Below are 27,683 nucleotides of genomic sequence, written 5' to 3' on the forward strand. Positions count from 1 at the left end.
TTAAATACAATTTTGAAAACAATATTCTAACATAAATTTTACTCTTTGTATTTATCCTTTTATAGTATGATTTCTACCTGCTTCATGAAATGTAAATTTTTGTTATACAAGTTTAGTGAGTTCCCTCATTTTTTATCTGTTGCCTCAAAGACACACGTGATAATTAGTAGTTTAAAAATATGCCTTAAAATATTTATCTTGAAGTATCTTTTCTTTTGTGTTTTTTTTTTTTTTGGCTGCTTCGGTTGCTGTGCGCGGGCTTTCTTTAGTTGTGGCTAGCGGGGCTACTCTTTATCGCGGTGCGCAGCCTTCTCACTGCGGTGGCTTCTCTTGTTGCGGAGCATGGGCTCTAAGCGCGCGGGCTCAGTAGTTGTGGCTTGCGGGCTCTAGAGCGCAGGCTCAGTAGTTGTGGCGCATGGGCTTAGTTGCTCTGCGGCATGTGGGATCTTCCCAGACCGGGGATCGAACCCGTGTCCCCTGCATTGGCAGGCGGATTCTTAACCACTGCGCCACCAGGGAAGCCCTCTTTTGCATTTTCCATCTTTCACTAGTGATCTCTCAGAAATTTTATTCTTTGGAAAACGTAGCTTTCGCTTTCCTTATTTTAGCTATTAATTTTTTTTGAATGAAATAGTCTAAACATTCAGAAGGCTATAGGAGATAACAAAGCTTTGTATCAACCACTAACTTTATTGAATTTTAACAAGTTGCCATATTCTCTTCATAATTTGTTTTTAAAATAAAACTTTACAGCTACTGTTGAAACCATTTGTGTACCCCTCCCCAGTTGTATTCCATTCCTCTCTAACCATAGGTCTGATTTTTGCATTTATCATTACTGTGCATGTTTATATCTATCTATCTACCTAAATAATATATAGTTTCATATTTTTAACAACAAATTCTAGCATAGCATATGCACATATTCTTCTGCAACTTTAAAATTGTTCAAGCGTTGATTTTGAAATTTGGCCATGTCATTACATGTAGTTCTAGGTCATTCATTTTAACTGCTTTGTAGAAGTCCATTGTGGGAATATACACCATAATTTATCTATTTTGCTTTTGCTTAGATGTATATACTTTACAGTTACAGAATGTCTATAAATATCCTTTTTAAACAAGCATGTATTCTCTTGTACAGATGTAACAGTTTTCTGTGGAGCAGTGCTTTCCAAATTGTAGGTCATGACCCCTTAGTCATTAATGGATCATGAGATCAATTTAGAAGACCTTAGGCCTCAAGTTTTTTTTTTTATGGTATTTCATACACAATGTGAATACCTGTTAGCATTTTAATTAGTGAAATAGAAGATATCGGAGTGTATCTCATGTGATAAAAGTTTTTTTTCATTAATCATTGTTTAAGAATGTATGTTTTACAGTGACGTAAAATGTATTTGTTACCATGTGTTATGGTCAGTTGCACAGAGATGCAAAATAATTGTGTTGAGAGGAATGCACTTTTTAATTTCATTTGATGTTTTTAAAAATTGCTCCCACTGTGGTTTCACCAGTTTACATTTTCCAGCTGCAGTGGCTGAGAGATTACATTGCTCTGCATATTCACGCAGAGGATAGTAGTGGCATGAGTGAGATATAATAGTGGCATGGATGAGGCTGGCACAGGTGAAGAAGTTTTCAAATTCTGATTGTATGTTTAAGATGGAAGCTATCAGAATGCTGACAGGTTGGATGTGGAGTAAAAGAGAAAAGGAAAAGTTAAGAATTTAGGCCTGATTAGCTATCTGAATTAAAGTCATACTTGCCAAGATGGAAAGGAGAGGAGAAATACGGGAATAGAGATCAAGAATTGTTAGCACATATTTGTAAAATCTTGGAGTTCAGGGGAGGGATTGAAGCTGGAGTCATTAAGGGATAAGAGAATTTAAAGTCACGGGACTGGTTGACAGCCACTGGAGTGGATGAGGTGAAAAAAGGATTAGGGAGCTAATGTTCCAGCCTCTGAAGATTTAGAACAGGAGGGAGATCTAGCAAGAGGCTGGGGAGAGGTGAGGTAATGTTTCAAGGGGGAAGTGGCCAGCTGTGTTAAATGCTGCTGAGAGGTTAAGTTGAGATCTCTAAACTGACCGATGGTTTCAGTGTGTGGAGAGGCTGTTGGACAGGATTGTTTCTATGGAGTGATAGGCAATGAAACCGTGGTTTAAAAGAATGGGGAGACTTTCCATTTCTTTAATGGTGGCCTTGGTGATCTGGACCAACTCTCCAAATGAGAACATCTAGAGAGTTAGAAAAATCATCCTCTTGAAAACATCCAGAGGTTAGAAAGCACAGCTTAGAAGGTAGTGAAAAATTACAGAGCCAACATCTGGGAGAAGATGGAAACCCAGAGAAATGAGCATAGAATTTGGAGGCTACTTTTTATCTAGAGGCATCTGCTGAATCCAAAAGGTATATACTGAGAAACTAAATAGTGCTTTCGACAGGAAAGAAAAGGTATTGGGAGCAAGAGGGACTTAATGAGGTGCTGGCTGTGTTCTGTTTCTTCACCTGAGTCATGATTACATGAGCATTTACTTGTGATATCTCATTTGCTCTAAATTTATGGTTTTTGCACTCTGTTATGCTTCCCATAAAATCAACTTGAAAAAAGAGTGGGAGAAACAAAGTGGGAGGGAAGCAGTGGAGACAGCAAGTATAGCAGTGCTTTTGAGGTGTAATTGTTGGAAAAAGAGAAATGGGGCAGTTAGCTGGGGAGATTGTGCAATCAAGGGAGACATTTTCTTTTTCTTCTGTAATATGGCATATAGTACAATATGGTTGTATGTTGATAGAAATGATCCCACTGAGGGAAAGTTTGAGAGGGGAGTATTATAGCAAGAGCATTCAACTTGAGTAGGTGAGAAGGAATGTAGTTGGCTTCAGACAGGAACAGGGATAATGCAGACATTGTATAATGGGGAAAAGGCACAATGTTCATGATCACAGATATCTAGAGGATGGTCAGTGTGTTGATGGGAGTATGGAAATCCTCATCTGATGGCTTTTTTCAGTGAAATTAGAAACAAGGTTAACACCTGTGAGTGAGGAGGGTAGGAAAGGTATTGGGAATCTCAGGAGATGTGGAACAGTTTGCAGGAGTTAACCAGGAAATGTAGTGGGAGTACTGGATAGTGCTGAGAGCCTCCTTGAGGTTTGTGTTTGTAAATTGAAAATGAGACCATTCAGCATGCTCATATGTTTTCTTTAGCCATATTCAGCAGCCCTAGTGCAGATGCAGAATCAGCGGAAAGTTGGATTTAGCTATTGGGATATTGCCAAGCAAGTGAGATAGAATAGGGAGATACAAGACAGTGATTATAATAAAGAGTCCTGGAAAACATGAAGAGGGTCACAGAAAGTAAAAGGATGGAAGGGTCTGGATTTGAGATCCCAATGAAGAAAGCTAAGGATCTGGGATTATTGGAGTAACTGAGTTGGAACAAGCCAGGATGTCAGGGGGAGGGAGTGGGGATGGGAGGTGGAAGGAGCAATGGTGACCAGAGATTGGGATGCTTAAATGGAGATTATCAGTAATGCTGTGGTCTAAGGGCATAGCATGAAAGTAAGTGGATGATATATGGTGGAGGAGAACAGAGCAGAGCAAAGATCTGAGAGGCCAAGTATTGATAAATCGACTGCATGGAAACTAAAATGACTGATAACGTGATGACAAGACTAGTGATGGAATTGGTAGGGAAGGTGACAGATGACTGTACCAAGGATGGGTTGGAAACTTCTGATAGCACCTTCTTTAAAGGACCTGAGCCTTCTTAGGGAAGAGGGAGAAACATAAGTCTTGAAATAGCGATGAGGAACAAGGGATATACTTGCCCCCACTTCCAGACTCAGTGGTTCAAGGGATGTTGAAGAAAAGCCAGCCTTCTCTTGAAAGACCACTCAGGAGGCAGTATTCTTGGTGATATTTTAATTAGTGTAGAATATGAAGGGAATATTCAGAGAAGAGATTGTGAATATTTGGGAACTTTGCTAATGACAGTAACCATGAATTCCAGAGAGCACAGTGGAAAGGTTTAGAGATTATGAGCTTTAGTTAGCCAAATCGCCATTAGAATTTGGGTAATTCACGATGACCTGGAAGGCTTGGGATTTTTGTTATTTGTTCATAGCATTATCTTCAGTACCTGATGCTTTTAAAACATTTTCACTAGATCTATAATTATGTGTCTATTCTCATTTCTAATATTGTTTGTTTCTTTTCTCATTTTTCCTTAGTCAGTCTTGCTAGTGGTTTGCAGTTTTTAAGTTTAAAAGAGGAGTAGCTTTTCCTTTTGTTTATCCAGTTTTTAAAAACTTGTTTTCTATGTAATTATCTTGTCTTCTATTTTGTGTTTAATCTGTTTTCTCACTTCCTTAGTTAAATGCTTAACCTGTTAATTTAAAATATTTTTGTTTTCTAATAAATTCATTAAAGACTGTAAATTTACATCTGTGAATCATGTCAGTGCACCCTGCTAGTTTTATGTGTAGTACTTTCATCCTAATTCATTTACAAGTAGTTTGTAATTTCCATTTGATTTCTATTCAACCCAGGATGACTTAGAAGTACATTTTTAAATTTCTGTTTACATTTCTTTTTGCCTTTTGATTTTCTCATTTTTGTTATTGATTCCTAGATTAATGATCAGTAAGGATTGTCTTTTTGAAATGTGTTGAAACCTTTGTGATCTAGAAAGTGTGCAGGTTTTTTTAAATGTTTCCTCTGCTGTTGAAAATAACATGGTCTGGTTGCCTGTTACTTTTGTTTTTGTCTGTTTTAGTGTGCATACTCTATTAGATTCTGATTAATTTGTATAAAAAAAGAACTCCCACTATGATTGTGGATTTGACAATTTCCCTAACTCATTCTATTAGTTTACTTTTCAAGGCTGCATCGTTGGATGCATTTAAGACAATTTACTGTGTGTGTGTGTGTGTGTGCGCGCGCGCGCGCGCACACACGCACGCATGTGTGTTTTTTAAACTCAATGTTCGTGTATCTTTATTGACTTTCTTCCGCCTGATTTTGATATTGTTACATCACTTTTAGTCTAACATTTTCCTGGTATGTCTTTTTTCTTTTTCTGTTTTTTTACTTTCAGCCATCTGTATGGTTTTTGTTTTAGGTGTATCTCTACTAAATGGCTGAATTTTGTATTTTTAAATCATATAATCTTTGTTTCTAATAGTTGAGTTTGATGCATGTATATTTATTGTGACTGTTGATATATTTAGACTTATTTCTTTTAGGTTGAACCATATGAAATTGATATTCATTTTTGACCTTGAAAATGACAGCTTTATAAAGTTCCATCTAATAAATCTTGTTTTCTGTTTACCATCATTTTTTTTTCTTCCTTTCCTGCATTGCTAATTGATACAGTTTCAGTTGATAAAATTTTTAGTATTCATGTTTTTCTCTCTCTTGGTTTGGAAACTTCACATTTTATTTTTATTCGTTTAGTGGTGAGATCTGGGCCCATTGTAATGTCTGTCAAGGTGTGAATTCATCTACATAGTCAGTGTACATAGTGTATTTTTGATCTGAGCATTCATTTTCTTCACTTCTAGAACATTTCTAGTTATAATCTCAAATTTTGCTGTGCCACCATTCCCTCTGGTCTGCTCTTCTGGAACTGCTCGTGTGCATATACTAGAGCTTCTTAATCTATACTCTTATTTTTTCTCCTTTTTTGAATTGTATCTAGATGAATTTCTCATTAATGTCTTGATGCTGGCAAAGTCTGGATCTGCCATTATTGGCCGTGTGGCTTTGGACAAGTTATTCACCTTTCCGTACCTCGGGATCCTTACCTGTACAATCTGGACAGTAACAAGAGCTGCTGGGAGGCTCTGTAGCGCTTTGAATACTCACTGGCCTAGGATGCAGAGAAGGCCTCTGTTCAGGGAGAATGAGCTCCGGGTACCAGTGCAGTTCTCAGGAAAAGCTTACTCCAAGCGTGCTTTTCCATCCTCACTCTTTTTCACTCATCACTGTCTGGCTTCTGAAGTGTATTCACAATGAAATGTGAAATGAGGACTGTCAGCCTAATATTTAAATATCCCTACATTGAGATGGACAAAACTGGCCAGCAGGTGGTTTTCAGACCGATTCCCAGAGGTGGAAGGAGGAGTAGTGTGGGACAGCCCCTAGAGAGCAGCTTTTTTCACCCCCTTATCTGAATCCAGAAAAGCCTTGGGGGTTCTAAGCTGTAGGGTTAACTGGTAGTATAGCTGGAGTGTCCGGATCACCCTGTGCCAGAACCTTTACTGCCTTGTAGGGTCTCCAGGGGCACATTTCTGAAGGCGACTGGAGGAAAGAATAACATTGTTCCAGTGTCAAGAAGAGTTCAATAGAATTAAGAGTCAAGGAATAATCTTTGTAACGTATAATCTTAGGGAAGGAGATTAATACAAATTCAAAGCACCTCATTTGGCAATTCCATCCTATATAATTAGTCTCAGATGCTTAAAAAGTAATAATAATACCACTTATTGAGTGTTTATTATGTACCCAGGACTATACACATTATCCTATTTAAACAGTTGAGCAAAATGGTAGTAGTATGCCCAGTTTACAGATTGGTAAACTCAGCTTGGGGAGCTTAAATAATTTATGCAAAAGTATGGTCAAGAAGTGACTCAAGTGAAATGTGTCAATGATAAAACATGTAATCTTAGTCAGTGTGCTTGGCCATCACTTTTATGGTTAGATCTTCATTGATCTTGCCTGAATGAGAGTACATGGAGGAGAAATTATGTAACATTGCCAAACACTGCCAGACAGTGTTTTAACTTGTCGTTGATAAATGGTAGTGTCAGGTAAATTTGGTGGGTGACAAAGAATACTCTGAAAATCATACTCAAAGGGACATGGAGATGAGGATTAGGTTATTTGTGCATATTCACCTTGATTTGGAATCAAGCTACTTCATTTCTGTAAGCCTCAGTTTTCCCATCTTTAAAATTGGGAGAATAATACCTCTGTCTTAGGGTTGTTGTAAGGATAAAGTGGGATAATGCATATAAAACTCTTAATGCCATTTCACTCCCTAAGAGGGTTAGGATAAGTACAGTGGGACTTTAACTGTTGAAAAATCATAGAAATAATAATTATCAAGGGAATTCTGTTGTTCTGTATTCCTGAATTTTTAGGTATTTGTGTGGATTGATTTCTCTGGTAAGCCTAGTCTTGCTGAGTTGAACACTATCCTAAGCAAATTTATTAATGTCTTTATTTCCTGAAACACTGCTGAGTCACTCAGGCAGGCACTCAAGCTAACTCTCAGACCACATAGTGAATTTCATGCATTAGAGTTTATTCAGTAATCCTCTCACTCGCTTATAAAATGAGTACTCATTATGCAGGACATCTTTTAATTAGTATTGTATATAGGGACAGAAATGAAACCACTCGTGTTTTTGCTCATTGTTTAAAAATTATAAAAATGGGATTTTCAATCTACTCTAGTATATAACTCACTCCCATTAATACCATCAGCCCACTATGGAAGTGATGGTGTAGTCTGAAACACCTGCCATCTCCCCTCATCCTTTCTCAGTCTGTGCTCTCTGCCAAAACAAAGGAGTAAAACTAAGAGAAAGACATGCTGTATAGAAGAGAGGAAATCCAGTGTGCAGAGAGAGAACAGAATCCCAGGCGGGGCTGGGGGGCAGGTGGCGAAGGGAGAGCCCCAGATGACAGTGGTGCAAGCATGGAGGGAGGCAGCCCAGAAAACCTCAGGAGAGATTGCTTTAAGAAGGTTCCACTGATACTATACTGATAGTTGGTGCTTCTGAACACCTTAAGAGACTTTCAGACAGTTTGTAGAGAGTGTGGGTTTGAATTAGTGACAAATACATAGAAAACTAAGGACGAGTGGGGGGATAATCCAGGGTGAAATGGAGGGGAATGTTGTGCAGAAAGAGGAATATTATTCATAATATATGACTCAGCTATGAATAGCATTTTACATAGCTCTAATATACATTCAGTAGTGATATATCCAAATTTATAATATAATTTTGGGAGACTGAGAGACTAGCAAGTGTATGCGTTGGGGGAGATGGGAGTGAGATAAATCCTCATATTCTGTAGTAAGAAATCAATATATAATATCTACAACTAGGGAAAAATCAAGTAAAAATGCAGATATAGTACTTAGAATTATGTCTGCTCTATGGGAAGGGAGAAGTGGCAAAGAGGTGAGGGAACAGCCTTTTTTTAAATAGATCTTTATTGGAGTATAATTTCTTCACAATACTGTGTTAGTTTCTGTTGTACAGCCTTTTTAAACAAGCTTTTGACAGCTTATTTTTTAAGCATGCACATGTCCTTTGATCAAAATAAAAACCTAAATAAAGATGCTTAGCTAATTCTGATCTCTGCAGACATCCCACCTCCCAGAGACTCATTACTCCAATCTAGTGCTTCTCAAACTCAAACTTGCTAGGGTAGGAGAGGAGGGAGAAAGAAAAACAAGGCTGGGAATGTGGATGTGGAGTTTAATCTCTCTCTGGCCTTTGGTCACCCCTTACTAGTTTCCCAGACCAGAAGGAGAGAGCTTATCTTGGGACTCTTTCTTTGTGCTTCTAGTGCATGCTTCCAGTTGTGGAACTGCCTTTGAGTGCAGCCTGACTAATGCCAGAGGGGGAAGAATGGAAAACTCACCACTGGTTAGATGGAACTTCAAATTCTAGTCTCCTTCACTAGTTGACCTGCTACCATTTACATTTCAGTGTCCCTTCAGACAGCTGCTCCATGTATCCTGTCCAGGAGTTATGGTCCCGCCCACTGGGAGTAACAGAGTGGAGTGCACTTACTCCATCTTTCCTGGAGCCAGAAAATGCACCCATTTAAAGTGAATAATTCAATGATTTTGAGTAAATTTGCAGAGTTATGCAAGTATCACCACTTTTAGAAAATTTCCATCACCCCAAAAAGGTCTGTGGTGTAGTCACTCTCCATTCGCACTCTCCATTCCCACTCTCAGCCCTAGGATTAAGTTATCACTAATGTACTCTGTGTATATAGATTTGCCTTATCTGGACATTTCAGGTAAGTGGAATCATATAATATGAAGTCTTTTGTGTCTGGGTTCTTTGACGGAGGATAATGTTTCTGGGATTCTCCCGTGTTGTAGCATGTATCCTTTGTTCCTTTTTATTGCCCAGTGTTATTCAGCTGTATGGATAAAACACATTTATTTCTCCTGTCACCAGTTGATGAACATTTGAATTGTTCCTCTTTTCTGGCTATTATGAATAATGTTGCTAAGAACATTTGTGTTACAGGTGTTTGTGTGGATATATAGTTTTGTTTTTCTTGGGCAAATTCCTGATTGCTGGGTCACATGATAACTTTAACTATTTAAGAAATTGCCAAACTATTTTCCAGAGTGGCTGCACCATTTACGTACCCACCAGCAATGTATGAGGGTTCTAGTTTCTCCACATCCTCACCAACACTTATTTTTGACTGTCTTTTTTACTGTAGCCATTCTACTAGGTATGAACTGGTGTCTCATTGTGATTTTAATTTGTGTTTCTCTAATGATTAATGATATTGGGGATCTTTTCATGTACTTAGCCATTCTTATATCTTTGATGAAATGTTTCTTCAAATATGTTGCCCATTTTAAATTGGATTATTTGTCTTCCTGTTACTGAGTTGTAAGAGTTCTTTATGTATTCTGGATACAAATCATTTATCAGACATATGATTTCCAAATATTTTCTCAGTTTGTGGCTTGTGTTTTACATTTCCTTAATGGTAACTAGGCACAGAATGTGCTTAATGGCACACAAAAAGTTAATTTTAATGAAGTCATATTTATCAGTTGTTTCTTTTATGGGTCATGCTTCCAATGTTATATCACACTTCATGGTACAAGACTGGAATCTTCCCCCCTAAGATCAGAAATAAGGAAAGGATGTCTACTTTCCACTTCTATTTAAAATTGTACCAGTCCAAAACTTGGACCTGTGCTGTGGGTACAGAAGGAGAGCCCCAGAAGAAGCCCTCTCTGGTCTGGGATACAAGAAGAGGGTCTCTTAAGGGTTAGAGAGTGGAGTAAAACCCTTATTTCTCCCCTAACCCATCTCTTTAAAAAAAATTTTTTTTACCTGCCCCACAATCTCAGCCCCTAGGCAGTATTGCCAGGCAGCACAGCCATGAGCAGTGGCCAGGGAAGCAACTAAACATCTGAAGGGAATTGTCTCTGACTAGAACAACTCTGGTGTCCGGAGCATGGGTAGAATTCCCATTGCTTTTCTTTTTCTGTCTCTGACAGCGTGACCTGGAACACAGGACAGTCTTGGGAAGTATGCAGCAGAGGGAGGAGACTAAAGCCTCTGCTTTCTAGCTATGTTGGAAGACTCAACATAAAAGATGTCAGTTCTCCCCAATAGATGTTTGGTGAAATTCCATTCAAAATCCCAGCAAGGGATTTAAATTTTTATTTGAAAAGGCAAAGGAAATAGAATAGATAAAATAATTTTGAAAAAGATGAATAAAGTTGGAGGAAATACAGTACCCAATTTAAAGACTTTCTATAAAGCTGCAGTAATCAAGACAGTGTGGTGTTGGCAAAAAGACAGATATATAGATTAGTGGAACAGGGCAGAAAACTCAGAAATAGACCCATATAAATATGGCTATTTTTTTTTATTGAAGTATAGTTGATTTACAATGTTGTGTTAGTTTGAGTTGTACAGCAAAGTGATTCACTTTTATATATTCATATTCTTTTCCATTATGGTTTATTATAAGACACTGAATATAGTTCCCTGTGCTGTACAGTAGGACCTTGTTGTTTATGTTTTATGTATAGTAGTTTGTATCTGCTAATCGCAAACTCCTAATAATACCCCTCTCCCAGCCCCTTTCCCCCTTGGTAACCATAAGTTTGTTTTCTATGTCTGTGAGTCTGTTTTTGTTTTGTAAATAAGTTCATTTGTATCATATTTTAGATTCCACGTATAAGTGATACCATGTGGTATTTGTCTTTCTCTTTCTGACTTATTTCACTTAGTATGATAATCTCTAGTTCCATCCATGTTGGTGCAAATGGCATTATTTCATTCTTTTTTATGGCTGAATAATATTCCATTATATACATACACACACACAAATACATATATATGTATGTATGTATGTATATACCGCATCTTCTTTATCTATTCATCTGTCAGTGGACATTTAGGTTGCTTCCATATCTTGGCTATTGTAAATAGTGCTGCTGTGAACATTGGGATGCATGTATCTTTCTGAATTAGAGTTTTCTCCAGATATATGCCCAGGAGTGGGATTAGGCTATTTGATCTTTGACAAAGGTAAAAAGCCATTCAATAGAGAAAAGATTTTCTCTTCAACAAATGGTGTTGGAACAGTTAGAAATTCATATGCAAAAACATGACTCTCAACCTGAATCTCATGTATTATATGAAAATTAACTCAAATTGGATCACAGATCTAAATCTAAAACCTAAAATATTATAATTTTTAGGGACAATATTCAGGACCTTACATTAGGCAGAGAGTATTTAGACATGACATCAAAAGCATGATTTCATCAAGGAAAAAAAATGATAAATTGGACTTCATCAAATTTTAAAGTTTTCACTCTGTTGAAAACACTGTTAAGAGAATCAAATGACAAGCAACAGACTGGGAGGAAATATTTATAAACTAGATATCCAACAAAGTGCTTGTGTCTAGAATACACAAAGGACTCTCAAACATTCAACCCTTACTCCAATGAAGATGTTAAAAAAATTAAAAAATAATTTTTTAATTAAAAAAAACCATTCAACCAAATTAAAAAAGAATTGAATGCAATAAAAAGTTGTCAAAAGATTTGACACTTCACCCAAGATGCTATATGAATAGCAAATGAGCACATGAAAAGACACCAACCATTGGGGAAATGCCAGTTTAAACCATAATTAGATACCACTCTATACCTATTTAAATGGCTAAAATAAAAAATACCGACAGCATCAAGTACTAACAAAGATGCAGAACAGTTGGAACTCTCATATATTTCTGGTGGGAACGCAAAAATGATACAGTCTCTCTGGAAAAGTTTGGCAGTTTAAAAGTTACACTTAACATTGTTAACACTTACCATGTAACCCAGCTAGCCCATTACTGAATATTTATTTACTCTAGAGAAATGAGAACATGTTCACACGAAAAGTTTTTTTTTATTGGAGTATAATTGCTTTTACAATGTTGTGTTAATTTCTGCTGCATAGCGAAGTGAATCAGCCATACGCATACACACATCCCCTCCCTCTTGGACCTCCCTCCCCCCAGCCCAACATCCCACCCAGCTAGGCCATCACATAGCACTGAGCTGAGCTCCCTGTGCTATACAGCAGGTTCCTACTACCTATCTATTTTGCACATGGTAGTGTATTTATGTCAAACCTAATCTCAACACAAAAGACCCCGAATAGCTGAAGCAATCTTGAGAAAGAAAAACGGAGCTGGAAGAATCAGGCTCTCCGACTTCAGACTATACTACAAAGCTACAGTAATCAATACAGTATGGTGCTGGCACAAAAACAGAAATATAGATCAATGGAACAGGATAGAGAGCCCAGAGATAAATCCACACATCTGTGGTCACCTAATCTATGACAAAAGAGGCAAGAATATACAATGGAGAAAAGACAGCCTCTTCAGTAAATGGTGCTGGGAAAACTGGACAGCTACATGTAAAAGAGTGAAATTAGAACACTCCCTAACACCATACACAAAAATAAACTCAAAATGGAATAAAGACCTAAATGTAAGACCAGACACTATAAAATTAGAGGAAAACATAGGAAAAACACTCTTTGACATAAATCACAGCAAGATATTTTTTGACCCACCTCCTAGAGTAATGAAAATAAAAGCACACAAAAATTTGTACGAATATTTATAGCAACCCTATTCATAATGGCCAAAAAAACTGGGAAGAACAGGTGAATGAAGAAACAAACTAATATATCAGAATGGAGTAGTATTCAGCAATAAAAAATAACAAACTTCTGATACCACAACTTAAAGGAATCTCAGAGATATTGTCCTGGGTGAAAGAAAGATTATACACCTCATTCATGACATTTGTGGAAAGATAAAACTATAGTAATGGAGAACAGATGTTGGTTGCTGGGGATGTTAGGTGTAGGGGGAGGGTGTGAGTATAAAAGGATAACACAAAGGAGTTCTTTGGGGAGATGGAACTGTTCTGTTTTCTGATTTTGGTGAATAGTTTTATGAATCTATACATATGCTAAAACTCATAGAACTTTTCACCACCACCCCAAAAAAAGGTCATTAAAAAAATGACACAATACCAAGTGTTGGTGAATATGTGGAACAACTCGAACTCTAACAGACTGATGGTGAGAGTGAAAATTATTACACCCTCTTTGGAAGCCTGTTTCACAGTATTTACTAAAGCTGAGCTTATATATCCTTTATTGCCCAACAATACAGAAATGTATACATGTAGTCACCAAAAGACATACACATGAATATTATCACAGCACTATTCATTATAGCCCAGACTAGAAAGTATGCTAATGTCCATCAATGGTGAATGGAAAAATAAGTTATGATTATGTTATGATTATGTATTCATATAATGGAATACTGTACGGCAGTATAAATAAACTATGGCATACAACATTATGGACGATACATAACCACACTGTTGAATGAAAGAATTCAGACATAAAAGGATGCTCAGTATCGATAGCTCCCAAAGTGTAGTCCTGAGACTTCTGGGGTCCTTGAAGTCCTTTCAAGAAGTCTGCAAGGTCAAAACAGTTTTCGTAATATTACTAAGGTATTATTTGCCCTTTCTGCTCTTAATCAACTAGTGTGCAGTGGAGTTTGAGAGGCTGTGTGGATCAGGGTCCAGGTGGGAGTCAGAAATCACACAATAATTTGAACAGAGAGAGTTTAATATAAATAATTACTAACTATAATGGAATTAACTATAAGGGAGTAAAGATAGTAGTAAAGGAAGGAAAATTATCACGGAAGGAAAACCTTTGGAAGGGAGACCCCTCCATAAGGCTGGGATTCAGACCTCATTGGAGAAGTTTCAGTAGATGGTAGAGAACTTTGCCAGTTACCCCTGGCCAGACCCAGTGCACAGTACCCTCCAGAGTGGGGACTGGTAAAGCAGGGTAACAAGCATAAAATACACTTCGGAGCTCATTTGGGCAGGAAATCAGAGCCAGAACTGCCAAACAGCAGCCACCCCTCCTGGCTTTAGGCAGCCAACTCTGGGAAGCCAGCTGCTGGGGTACCTGGGAGACTTACTTAGAGGCTTCCTGTGGGTGCTACTGAAACTCATGCGTTAGGGCGTCTTCCACACACTCCAGTAGCAGCCACCCTATAGGAAGGAGAAGAAAACAAATGGAGGCATGCTAGAACCAGGAAGGGAGGTTTCTTCCTCCGGCAGTGTCCCTCCAGCACCCTCGACTCTCAAAGCTTATGTATGCATCTTGCCAACTGCAAAGGAGAAATGCTTATAGGAACCAGTTACACTATCCCAGAGCAGGCAGTGAAGGATATATTTGGAGATAAGAGGCAATAAATTCTTAGTGGGTTACTATATGAAAGTGATAAATCATCTCTCTGATAGCTAACGTAATATGTGTTTGTGGATTCTTTATTTTAAAATTTTGTTTTAATTTATAATGTAAATATTAATAGCTATAACCCATAGACAGAAGAACTTAGGGATCCTCAATTTTTAAATGTATAAAGGGGTTTTGAGTCAAAAAGTTTGATGACCACTGCTCTGTATTATTCCTTTTAAATAAGCATTTAAAAAAGAGGTAAAATTCATCTGTAGTGCTAGAGGTCCAGAGGAGTGGTTACCTTGGGAAGGGGCAGAAAGGAAGCCTCTGGGGTGTTGGTAATGGTCTGTTTCTTTATCTGGGTGCTGACTCCTTGATGCAGTCACTTTGTGGAAACTCATTCACCTGTATACTTATGGTTGTCAACTTGTTTGAATGTATATTATATTTCAGTAAAAAGTTAAGACTCTTCTTTCCCCTCTCTTCCTAGCCCACACCCTGTTGTTAAATCTGTGTGTGGTGTTTTTGCTTTGTTTTTTTTTGTTTGTTTGTTTTAATTTTTATGTATTTATTTATTTTTGGGTGTGTTGGGTCTTCGTTACTGTGCGAGGGCTTTCTCTAGTTGCGGCGAGCGGGGGCCACTCTTCATCGCGGTGCGCGGGCCTCTCACTGTCGCGGCCTCTCTTGTTGCGTAGCACGGGCTCCAGACGCACAGGCTCAGTAGTTGTGGCTCACGGGCCTAGTTGCTCCGCGGCATGTGGGATCTTCCCAGACCGGGGCTCGAACCCGCATCCCCTGCATTGGCAGGCAGATTCTCAACCACTGCGCCACCAGGGAAGCCCCGTTTTGTTTGTTTTTTGAAGTAGCACAGCCTTACACTGGCTAATTTTCATCCCTGAGGATGAAAGACTCAGTTGGGACAGGGTGGAAGAAAACTGCTTCATAACACTGCCTGTGCTTATCCTCAGCTCCCTACCCCCAAAGGGATCCCTCACCTCCAGCCCCACAAGGACAGGTGGTCCCTCCATGGGAGAAGCTTAGCTAGAATGCTGAAAGCATCTCTGGTCTTCTCAAGTGCTTTATGGCTTTCTCAGGTAGAGGGGAGTATGTGTGTGTTTACCTGTTTGAGATCAGTTATGAAGATTTTCCCATATTTTCTCTATATTTTCTGTTTTGCATTGAGAGAATATTTATGAATTTATATGTTCTCTGAATGATTAAATTCAATTGTTTGATTTAGGAAATTGTTTTCCTTTTTGTCATCTGTTCTTCTGGGTCCCAATAATTTGCTTTGCTTTCTGATTCTTCCATCCTGCTGTGAATGATTTCCATTTTAGTCTTCTTTATTTCCAGTGTTCCTATAGCCTTGCTTCCTTTCCGTACAACTTCAGAATTTAATTCTTTAATGTGTCATCCTAGTAATAAGTCTGGCTTATCACTCCTCTTCTGCAGACCCTGCCATCTCAAGAGTTTTCCGTCGTCTTCCTCCCTGCTTCCTAGCCATGCACATGGCTAGCAGTACTGTTGGTACATGGCGAATTTGCCTAATCATCTTCTGTGTCTCACTTGATTTTGTTCTTTTTGTTGTTTCAGTAAGCTAGCAGCTTTACAGTCACCATGACTGTTTTCTGTTTCCCAATTCTCCTATAATAATAAGTAGGATTAATTTGTGAAAAAGGATTACATATGACTTAATATGATTCAGTTAAATAATATTAGAAAGTCTTTTTCTGAACGCCCCTTCTCCATACACAAGCTATTCCTGACTTCACAGTCCTGCTCCAGTAGTCTGCGAGTCAGGTATACAGCATGCACCTTCCCATGAAAACATGAGTGTCTTGGCTTGCTCACCTGCAAGGTACCTGAAGCATAGTACTAATGAGATACCTATAATTTGGCCGCCATTTGTAACAGAGTTTTTGATAAATACTGTCCAAAAGTAATACTATTTGATATAATGCTATTATATCAATACTATCTGAAAATAATAATAAAAAACAAAATGGTACTATTTTCAGATAGTATTATTTGGAATGCCAAGAACCTTCCCATAGTTTTCCTTCCTGTAGCCTAGGCAGCTAGTCTTTTGGACTTCACCTCTAGCCCAGACCTGGAGGGAGGGGATTGTAGAGAGGGTGGCAGGCTGTGTGGCAGCCTTCTAGTGGATCTTGGTGTGAACACAGGGTGAGCGGGGAGTGGACTCTGACGTGGACATGGGGCTGTGGTCTCAGGCGTCGGTGGATAGACAGTGAGGTTGCTGGCGGGAGGAGAGGGAGACCGCGCTGTGAAAGGGAGTCTTGGGAACGGTGAAGAGGTGGGAGGGGCTGAAATGGGATTTAATGAAGAAGGACAATGGAAGCTGTTTGTTTCCCCTTTTCTCCTGGGAGGGAGGAGGGACCAGTGCTGATGGGGCTCCCTAGTGAACTCTCCTTCGTTTCTCCTTCTTTCAACCCCTTTATTTTACCTTGCCATCTTTTTCCTTTTCTATTTTCCTTTTCTTCCAGCTGCCAATCAGCAGCCCTAGGGTGCCACATTTAGTGAGTAGGTTTATAGTGGCAGCTTCAGAAGAGGGCTTTTGTTGGTATTTTTTCTCAATTCTTCCCCCTTCTCTCCTTTCTCCGCTCCCATTGACAGGTAATAATAGACGAGATTGGAAGAGACCACACAAGGTTTGAGGAGTTTATGAGAGCAAGAAAAAAAAGGTGGATATAGAGGCTGGAACAACTCATAAAATTTGGGGGTCCCTAAGAAAGAGTAACACATGCACTCTTTAGGAGAGCCTTTGTCCTAAACAGCTGCCTTGATGCCTGGTTACTTAGTGCTGTTGTTGCCCTTGGCTAGTCTGTTTCTAGCGGTTTCATCTAGCTAGCAAGATTGAAAGAAGAGACCATGTAGAATTAGTATATTGATTCTGTGTGCAGATATTTTGGGTGTGTTTGGTCTTTCTGATGGTTACATTTCTAAAGATAGTCTGTACTAAACAAGATGCATGTGGGAATTTCACTGTGGAGGGGGCAGCATCAGGACTGTGGAGCTACCAGTCAGGCCCTGCCGCTCCCTCCCTTGGTCCATCCTCTGCTTCTCGTCTGTGAAATGTGGCTTCAGATACCTCACAGGACTATTAGGAGGCTTCAGTGACCAGTACATAATAGATACTCAGTAAATACTAGTTTACTTCCTTTGTGGAAGGTAGTCCTTTGCTTAGATTATTAAACTGTTAGACTGTTGTGGTTCTGATTTTTTGTCTAATGGGATTCTTGAGATACGTTCACTTTGGGATTAATATAGCCTTAGTACATTATCCATTAAAACGAATCAACAGAAAGAAAACATGTCAGGAAAGAGGTGCCTGATTTTAAGAATATAACTAACATCTTTAAAATAGTTTTAATCTAACCATATAACTCTAAGTAGTTACTATTTTATTAAACATGCAACGTTAACCAAAACTAAAATAAATGAAGTACTGAGAGTTGCACCACTAGAGCCACCTGTCTTATTCTTCTATTACCCCTTCTAGTCTGGGTTACTTGATTATGCTATTTGTAACAGTTTTACAAAGGCATTTGCTTTGTCTCTAGGTGTAAAACAAAGGTGTATCCAGATAATCTTCCTACAACAAGTGTGGTGATTGTTTTCCATAATGAGGCTTGGAGCACACTTCTGCGAACTGTCCATAGTGTCCTTAATCGCTCACCAAGACACATGCTAGAAGAAATTGTTCTAGTAGATGATGCCAGTGAAAGAGGTAAATTTTACATTTTAATGCCAATAATATGCTACACCTTTTGTCATTAATGGTTAAAAAACTAGTTGCTATCATTTTAACCTAATAATTTTATACAAACTTCTAATTTATCCTAAAAGTTATTTATGACGTTTGGACTCATTTCACATACGCAAAAAATTTACACCCTTGTGAAACTTAAAATATTACTTTAATTAGCATTTAGTTTGTGTCACATCTTAATCTTGTTTTAAAAAGAAATCTATAAAAATTTATGCAGAACAGTGAAAAAAAAAAAACCACGTAATTTTGTCAGGATTTTCTCTGTGGGAAGCTGCAGCCCTGAGTCAGTGGAGAAAGATTGGCTCCTACTGAGAGCCATGAATAGAGAGATTTAGTTCCCTGTACAGTGGGAAGCATCCCTGACAGCAAAACAGAGCCTGAGCTGGGGGAGCCTTAGTTCTCCAGATTCTTCGTAGGTTTTCCGTTTCCTCCATTCCTAAGTTCAGGGATAATCTATAGCTAGGTACATAAAGGGTGACGAAGGAACTTATGAAAAAGTGGTATATAATATGTTTCTGATCTCATGATGAATCTCTACAGTGGCTCTTGCCCAGACGTTCTTCCAAGAATCTCAGAATTTTTCACAGGCTTTTTTTTCACAGCACAGCTGTTCAGGATCATTGGTGTCATGTGTTTCCCCCAATATTCCTGTACTCACATGAGAAAAATTTGGAGGGAACTACGGAAAACGGCTCTTCCTTCCTTCCTTAAGCAGCCTTAAACTTCATGACCCATCTTTTCAACCTTTTTTGTTATTATCTTCAACTTTCTCGCCTATCTCTCATTGCATCTGCTAAAATAGTTTAGTCAAGTATTATACCTTCTCCTCCCTGTGCCCACACTAAATATATACATTTAACCATGATGAATTTAATCACTTCCTGTCTTAATTATTGGGAGTAATTTACTCATTGATAACAATTTAAATCTTCTTACTTTGCCAGGTTGTAGAGGTACAAATGAAGAATTAGTTATAGCCCTGCTGTTTCAAGGGCCTTGTAGCTCACTTCCTTAATCTAATCAAGGAGATAGTTTATAATTACATAAAACATTTAATAATAATATATAATGTAATTAATGTCAAAATGAATGAGAACTGTTATAAATTAAGACTACCACACTTAAATAATTACTGTTGACAGTAGAAGTATAAACCGCACGTGGATAATTGTTAGCTAGGAGTTAATTAATCCCTGTTTAAGAAAATTAACTGAAGTTAATTTTAGCAGTGATTCATACAAACATCTATCCTGCAAGTGACTTTCACTTATATGTTGATATTTGTTAAATGTTCCTCAAGAAGAGATATTTTTCCTCAGATGAAATGATTTATTTTTCCAGTCCCCCCTTTGTTTTCTCCATTATTTTGTTGAGTGCCTGAGAAGGCTATGAAATAGTAAGTTTTTGTAGGATGTGGCCTAACCAGCAAGACTTACATGTCCGCAACCTGAAGTGACAAAGATAGTCACGTATCCCGGTTATCTTTTACCTCCCTCGTGTAGGCCCTTCTGAATCACCCCAGCCTTTGTAAACCTGTAATTGGAAACGTGTGGGCAGGTGTCTGCCTCCCTGCCCCATCGGGCTTAGTCACTAAGCAGGACCCTGAGCGTCTCCCCACAGCCCTGATCAGGGACCTGGCTCTTCTATATCTTCCTGCATGGAAAGCCTCAGGCACCTGGGTCACTACTTCTGATATTTGGGAACCCCTGGGCATTGTGTTTTTGTGGTTATAACTGCAGTCTTGCTATCCAGATTGAGAATTATCTAATCTAACTTTCTTGTTTAGGTGGTAACTTTGGGCCCAGGAACCAGAGCCAGCTCTCTAAGTCCGCTCTTTCCTATTCATGAGGCACAGCCATGGCACCCTCATTTCTCACCTGGCCGATGAAACAGACTAATAGTCTCCCCACAAACATCCTCACCCCATCCTGTCTGTTCATGCTGCGTGCAGAGGGAGCTTTTAAACGTGCAGGCCTGACCGTGTCACTTCTCTGATTAAAACCTTTCCTCTAAACAAGGACCTACTGTGTAGCACAGGGAACTATAGTCAGTATCCTGTAATAACCTATAATGGAAAAGAATCTGAAAAAAATATACATGTATATATAACTGAATCACGTTGCTGTACACCTGAAACATTGTAAATCAACTATACTTCAATTAAAAGAAAAAGAAGCCTTCCCTCTAAGGCCTGCAGGACCTGGCCTCTGCCTGCATCTCCAGTCATATCTCAGATCATTCCCTGCCCACCCCAGCCCCTAGTTCCGCTCGTATGTTTCCTCAGAATCAAGTTGCACTTAGAGAGGCTTTCCTGACCTCCTGCGACCGGGTCATGTCCCTCTGAGCACCTCTCAGAACACTCTATACTCCCACAGCTCTCCCCAGAGATTTACCTGTTTACTTGTCTATTTAATGACTGTCTCCCCCCACCCTGCCCCCCAGACAGGCACCATGACTCCATCAGGACTATTTGCTCACCATCATCTCCTCGGTGTCCACAGTGCCTATCACACAGTAGACAGTCCAGACAGTGAAGGAAGGAAAGAATAATCTACCAGTCAGCTGATCCATATTTCTACTCCTTGTCTGCACAGACTTCCTAACTAGGTTGTGTAGTGTGCATAGTCGGCTCATGGCCTCAGGTATTGGATGTCACGGTGAACCTGCTGAGTTGTCAGTAGCTCCATTTATTAAGTATGGAGTAGGTGCTTTAATTATCCCTATTTTATTGATTGAGCAAAATGAGACTTCGCATAAACCTAGGGCTTAACCTCTTAACTGCTATGTAGCTCATGTCTGTCATAACTTTACCGTTAAGGGGTCTGTAATGAAGACGGAGTCTGGATGAATCCCTAGTTCATGTTCGAAGTTATGCAGTTGTCATCTCAGAAGGTTATGTTAAGATTTAGAATTGATACAATGTTCTTAATCTGAGATAACTATTGTTTTTCTCATTTTACACAGAAGGAAACAGAGGTTCTTATTTAAGTAGGGATTAGGCGTCAGATTTATTACACTCTAAATTCTTTGCTCTTTCTGCTGCTCTTTAGAGTTCTGGCTAAGATTTCTCAGATGTTGCTGGGAGCAGTGAAATTTTCCCTGACATTCACTCTCTGACAGCCTCACAACTCCCTTATGCAGAGATGCCTAGGGATCCATTTATAGACTAATAGCTGTAAAGATACTCTAATAAAATAAGATTCTCTCTTATTTTTAGATGACATCGTACCTTCTAATCATAATCACTTAACAACCCCCAATGGCTTCATTTTTATAAAATGAGGTTTGAATAAATAGTTCCTAATCCCCCACCTAGCCCTGAGTCCATAATTCTATATCAGGTGTTAGGAAGATACCTATTTCTTAGCCATATTGCATGAAAGCCACAAAGACATCAAACAAAGATACCAAGAAAATTTGTTGAACAGCAACTCTTTTCAACTACCAGACCAGAGAATCATGCATTTTTCATTTTAATTATAGACAGGACAGAATATTATAACTTTCAAAGATACGGGATTCAGGGATTAGATTGCTTTGATTCTTAATAAGCACTTTAAACTGTCTAATATTTTGGGGAAGACGTATTGGGAGACACAGTGTTTGTGACACAGCCGTATTTGACTGGTCTAAGGTACTAGAATATATCTCACACCTTAACCACATGAGATTCTGTCAAACTCTGGACATAAAGCAATTTAAATTTGGATCAGGTTGGGTGAATCCACAGTCCTGAATTGTTCTCTCAGTAATTCCCTTCTAGGATTTCTTGCTGTGGGTGAAAAGAGGGGCTTTGAAGTCAGGCAGACCTGGCTTGAATCTTGGATCTACCTCTTAATAAGCTGTGTCATCTTGATCAGTTCATTTAATATTCTGAGCCTTAGAGTTTCATGTCTAAAATATGCTTAATGACATCTCATAGGGTTGTTATGAGGATTAAATGAAATAAAATATGTAAAGAACCTGGCATTGTATTAAATAGACATAAAATGGTAAAATGTTGTTTTTCATTGGGGTTGGCACTACCCTCACCTTTTTTTACTCAGAATCAAGTTATATATGTTTCTGACCCTAAGATTTGGTTCATAAAATCATGGTGATCAGATAGGAGTTCTCCACATATTTTTCAGATTCTCTTTTTAGCCCAGATATTTTAGGAAGTGTATTAGCAGACATGGGAATGATTGGTGTTCTGGTGTAGTGGGACACAGAGGCCTTTTTTTCTTTCACAGTTTTCATAGTCCTGATTATGCCATTATTGAATCAGTCAGGTCTTACCAGTTCCAATGGACAAGAACCATTTCACTACTATTTGTCTTTCCCTCTCCGCTATGTAGGGAGCCCTTTGGATTCCCACGTTTAGTATTTAAAGAGCCCCTTAATACTTACACCCTGACCTCCGTTACTGGGGTCCCAGGACAGAGCTAATCATAGGAGTCCTAGTAGCTCCGTGTCAAATTTTTCCTTCCCTAGAGAGACTGTCCTTGTACCTGTTGTATGGGGGCAGATTGGAAAGACATTTGATCACCGTCCGTCACTTCTCTGGCATAAGCACCATGAACTAACCTGATCTGAAAAGTTTCTTGTCTTTGGTTTGAGGAAGTGGACCCTTTTCTGCTTTTTAAAATCAATTATGTACTTTGGAGGCAGGAAAGCCTTGGCTTAGGAGCATAACCTCTATCTGATCTCTCTAGGATAGCTGCTGATTTCATCACCCATTCACTCTCCCTTTCTCTTTTCCTCTTCAATTGCCCTTCCCTCTGGAAACCTTTTTTACTTAGACCGACCGGTCTGGTAAGGGTTCTGTTTGGTCTTGGCGGCTCCAGTCCAGCATTCTCATCTAGCTTGACCTCATTTCCCACCTCCTGAAAAAGAACTACATAGAGACTGTGATAATCTATAAGACAATTTGTTTCTGCCTTTGAAGAAACCCCACAATTTTCCAAACCCGAACAGCTATTGCGTATTCTGTTCTTTCTCTCTATTGAGGTCTGGATTTAATTCTCTTGAACTACCTTCTTTCTGTTCCTGATCCTTAAGCATGATTAGAGAAAAGGAGACTTGAGCCTGACGGAGAGCTGCTTAGAGAAGCGTGGTAACGTGCCTTTGACTGAGCCTGAGCCCAGAGGCTCTCCCCTAATTCCTCGTGTAACAAAGGAGAGGCAGTTCTGGTACATTCTCTCAGGAAATAAAAAGGCTTCCTAAGTGAAATGGGTTTGTGAGTCAGGGAGCCTCACTGAAAGTGCTCAGTAGGTATGTGTTGAATGAATATTGCAAACCGAAATTGCCTTCCATCTGGATAATGCCAGCTCGCAGTTTTTTCATGTTATTTTTTAAAATTTGTTTTATTAATTTTCAGACTTTTTGAAAAGACCTCTAGAGAGTTATGTGAAAAAATTAAAAGTACCAGTTCACGTAATTCGAATGGAGCAACGTTCTGGATTGATCAGAGCTAGGTTAAAAGGAGCTGCAGTGTCTAAAGGCCAAGTGATCACCTTTTTAGATGCTCACTGTGAATGTACAGTGGGGTGGCTGGAGCCTCTCTTAGCCAGGATCAAACATGACAGGTAATTTTCTGGAGTCTATAAATTGTTTTCAGTGCGTTTGTCCTAAACTGTGGTAAGTTGCAAAATTCCATGTTTTTAAATAAATGTAAAAATATTTTCCTTTAAAATACCCATGAAGAGTACTCTAAACTAAATATGAATAAGACCACGTTCTATGGAAGGAATGTTTGCAGACTGTCTTGTTAATGAGGATGGATTAGGAAACATGTTAGGATGTATACTGTATGCTCTCTTCACTAAACGGGAGCAGAACAGATAGATACGGATCTCAGGGAAGGTAGGATAAAGCCCTTTACTTGTCCCTGCTCTCTAAGGCTGACACTGGGGCGTGAGCAGGTCATCTCCTCTCTGTCTGCATCCTTACTGGGACTGTATCTCTCAGCCAGTAGCACAAAGTAGAAGGGGGTGGGGATCCTGAAATGCTTGATTGTATATGGAAAAGGACTGTAATCTTGGATAATACAGATAGAACATTGGGAGCAGCGCAAGCTCATGGTTGTACTCTTTCATGATGCAAAATTTTCAAAGAATTACCTACTGCTGGGCTTGGCCTTAGCTCCTAGATATGAGAAGACAACCTAACTTCAGTCTGCAAGACCTATGTTAGTTGAATTTCTGCTTGTCATTGAAGTTTGAACCAGAGGCTGGCTGTGTCAACTTAACATTAAGGTTTAGATTTCAGCAGGATAAACTTTTACTAGTCAAGTAGAGCATAGTGGGAGCCAAAGTCATTGCATCTATTCTGTTTGTAAGCAAATGCTGGACCTACATCTCTCCCGTCCCACCCCCCCCAACCCCCGTTTTCCCTGACCCGGGATCGAACCTATGCCCCCTGCATTGGGAGCGTGGAGTCTTAACCACTGGACCACCAGGGAAGTCCCCATCTCTCCCCTTTCAAAGATGAATTGCCTGGGCAATGAGAAGATACAGTAGCTTTAGGAAGAAGAACACTGCCTGAAGAAGAAATAGGATATTTCTGTAAATTGTTTTCTATATGTAACAGATGACTGATTTAGGAAGTGTTTGCTTGCGTAAAGACAATGTGTAACCTTTATGAAGCAGGAGCCTGGACCCATGGAGAGAAAGCAATGTGAGGTGATGACAGAAATATGAAAGGGTAATTGGCTGAAATAACAACCACAACAACTTCCAGTTGGGCTGTGTGGTAGATTAGGTATCCTGAATAACGTTTCCAACTGAAAAAGCTAAGTGCTGGATAAATACAAAACACATTTTTTAAAAAAGATTTATTTATTATTTATTTATTTCATTTATTTTTGGCTACGTCGGGTCTTAGTTGCAGCACGCAGGATCTTCATTGAGGCACGCAGGATTTTTCATTGCGGTGCATGGGCTTCTCTCTAGTTGTGACGTGGGTTTTTCTCTCTGTAGTTGTGGCGCATGGGCTCCAGAGCACGTGTGCTCTGTAGTTTGCGGCACACAGTGTCTCTAGTAGAGGCGCGAGAGCTCAGTATTTGTGGCGTGCGGGCTTAGTTGCCCTGTAGCATGTGGGGTCTTAAGTTTCCTGACCAGGGTTCGAACCTGTGTCCCCTGCATTGTAAGGTGGATTCTTTACCACTGGACCACCAGGGAAGTCCCCAAAATACATTTTTAAATGCATCACCAAGTTGGCAGCAAAGTAAGAAATTTTGCAGATCTCAGAACAAAGTGCAAACAAGTAAAGCAGTCTGGGCACTAAAGCCAGCTTTCACTTGTAGGGTTTCTGCTGAACTTAGGTGACACTGAGCTTCTGCCTTGAAAGACAAACAGATGGGAGGATGGGAGCCAAGGCCTGGGCCCTGCCTGCAGTGGGAAGACAAATAGCAAACACCTGTATAAAGCTAGGCTCCTGATGTCTGTACTTCTGTGTTAGAATGAGAAATGAATCCCACCACACTAAAGACAACTTGGCTGTTTCAACCTTGGTATGGGGTGGAGGAGGGGATCTCCCCTAAGGGTTTGTAAGCAGAACAAAGAAAAGGGGTACCAATTCAGCTCTTTTTATGAGACTGGTATAACATTGATATGAAACCAGAACAGATGTGGAAAATTTCTCAAACCCACTCATGAATGCTAATACAAAAATCTCACAGCACCAGCAAACTGAATCCAACTGAGATTTATTAATATATCAACATATATATATATATTTATATATAAAAGTAAAACATATCATATAACATATCAATATATGTAACATATCATTACTGCTTGGTTTAGTGTAATATTACAAAACCAATTCACATAATATACCCTACTAACATATTTCTGAAACTGGGATTAAAACTCTGTCATTAAAACTCTGTAATCACTTTAATAGATACAGAAAAAAGTGTTCATTTATGATTAAAATGAACATTGATTTATGATTAAAAATACTTAGTAAACTATTATAGAATGGAAATTTACTAATTTAAGAAGCTAAACTAATTTAATTTAGCTACACACACACACACCCTTAACTAGCAAACATCATATCAATAGAGAAATGCAGAAAGTATTTTTTGGAAGATATTGCACAAGATAAGAATGCCCTGAATTATTACTGTTACTCAGTATTATTAGAAGCCTTAGATTTTGCAATAATATAAGAAATAAATAAAGGGTATAAGAATTAGAAAGGAAAAAAAAAGTGCTGTCAATTGCAAATGATGTGTTTTTTACAAAGAAAAGTAAACTATACACAAAGTAGTAGAAATAATAAGAATTTAGCAGTGTAGCCAAACATAAGATCACCATAGAAAAGTCAGTTGCCTTCTCCATACCAGCAGGAAGAGTTAGAAAATATAATGTAAAAAGAAGAAAAGAAATGATATCATTTATAATAGCAATGGAAATCATAGGCTATAATTAGGAATATGTTTAACAAATGATGCATGAAATAGAAAACTGTTGAAATTCATTGGAAAATAATCTTGAGTGGAAAGAAGGATAATGTTCATGGATAGAAAAGTCAATATAAAAATGTCATTTCTGGGCTTCCCTGGTGGTGCAGTGGTTGAGAATCTGCCTGCCAATGCAGGGGACACGGGTTCGAGCCCTGGTCTGGGAAGATCCCACATGCCACGGAGCAACTGGGCCCGTGAGCCACAATTACTGAGCCTGCGCGTCTGGAGCCTGTGCTCCGCAACAAGAGAGGCCGCGATGGTGAGAGGCCCGCGCACCGCGATGAAGAGTGGTCCCCACTTGCCACAACTAGAGAAAGCCCTCGCACAGAAACGAAGACTCAACACAGTCATAAATAAATAAATAAAAGAACGTGAATTTCTTTTTAAAAAAAAAAAAAATGTCATTTCTCTCCACATTGATCTATATAAATTCAATGTGTTTCTAATTGAAAATCTCAACAGAATTTTCTTGGAGAAACTGGCTGATTCTAACATTTATCTGGAAGTACACATTTTAAAAAATAGCTAAAATACCCCTGAAAAAAGAGGAGTCAAGTACAACTGGGCCTGCCCTACTAGACATCAAGACTTATTTTAAAGCTCTTTTAATTGTGGCAGTGACGTGTTGATGCAGGAATTCACAAATAGACTAGTGAAACAGAGCCACTCCATGTTTCTATGAAAACTTGATTTATGACAGAGCAGGCACTTACGATTACAGCAGAAGAAAAAAAAAGACCGTTAGATAAATAGTGCTAGAACAATTGTTCATCCATAAGGAAAATAAACGAAGTTGGATACTTATTGCATGTAATACCCAAAATCAGTTTCACAAGGATTAAAGGTAAA

At 38.9% G+C, this 27,683-nt stretch overlaps 1 protein-coding gene across 2 annotated transcripts in view; it reads left to right on the top strand.

The window, feature by feature from the left end:
* Window positions 1-27,683, top strand: part of GALNT1 (polypeptide N-acetylgalactosaminyltransferase 1) — a 129,394-nt gene that overhangs the window by 75,247 nt on the left and 26,464 nt on the right. For both annotated transcript variants that reach the window (XM_059895605.1, XM_059895604.1), the window contains 2 exons: window positions 18,171-18,337; window positions 23,739-23,946. In XM_059895605.1, the coding sequence (XP_059751588.1) occupies window positions 18,171-18,337; window positions 23,739-23,946 (375 nt within the window). The remainder of the gene's footprint in view (window positions 1-18,170; window positions 18,338-23,738; window positions 23,947-27,683) is intronic.

Source organism: Balaenoptera ricei, chromosome 14 (assembly GCF_028023285.1).
Source record: "Balaenoptera ricei isolate mBalRic1 chromosome 14, mBalRic1.hap2, whole genome shotgun sequence".
Taxonomy (NCBI): Eukaryota; Metazoa; Chordata; class Mammalia; order Artiodactyla; family Balaenopteridae; genus Balaenoptera; species Balaenoptera ricei.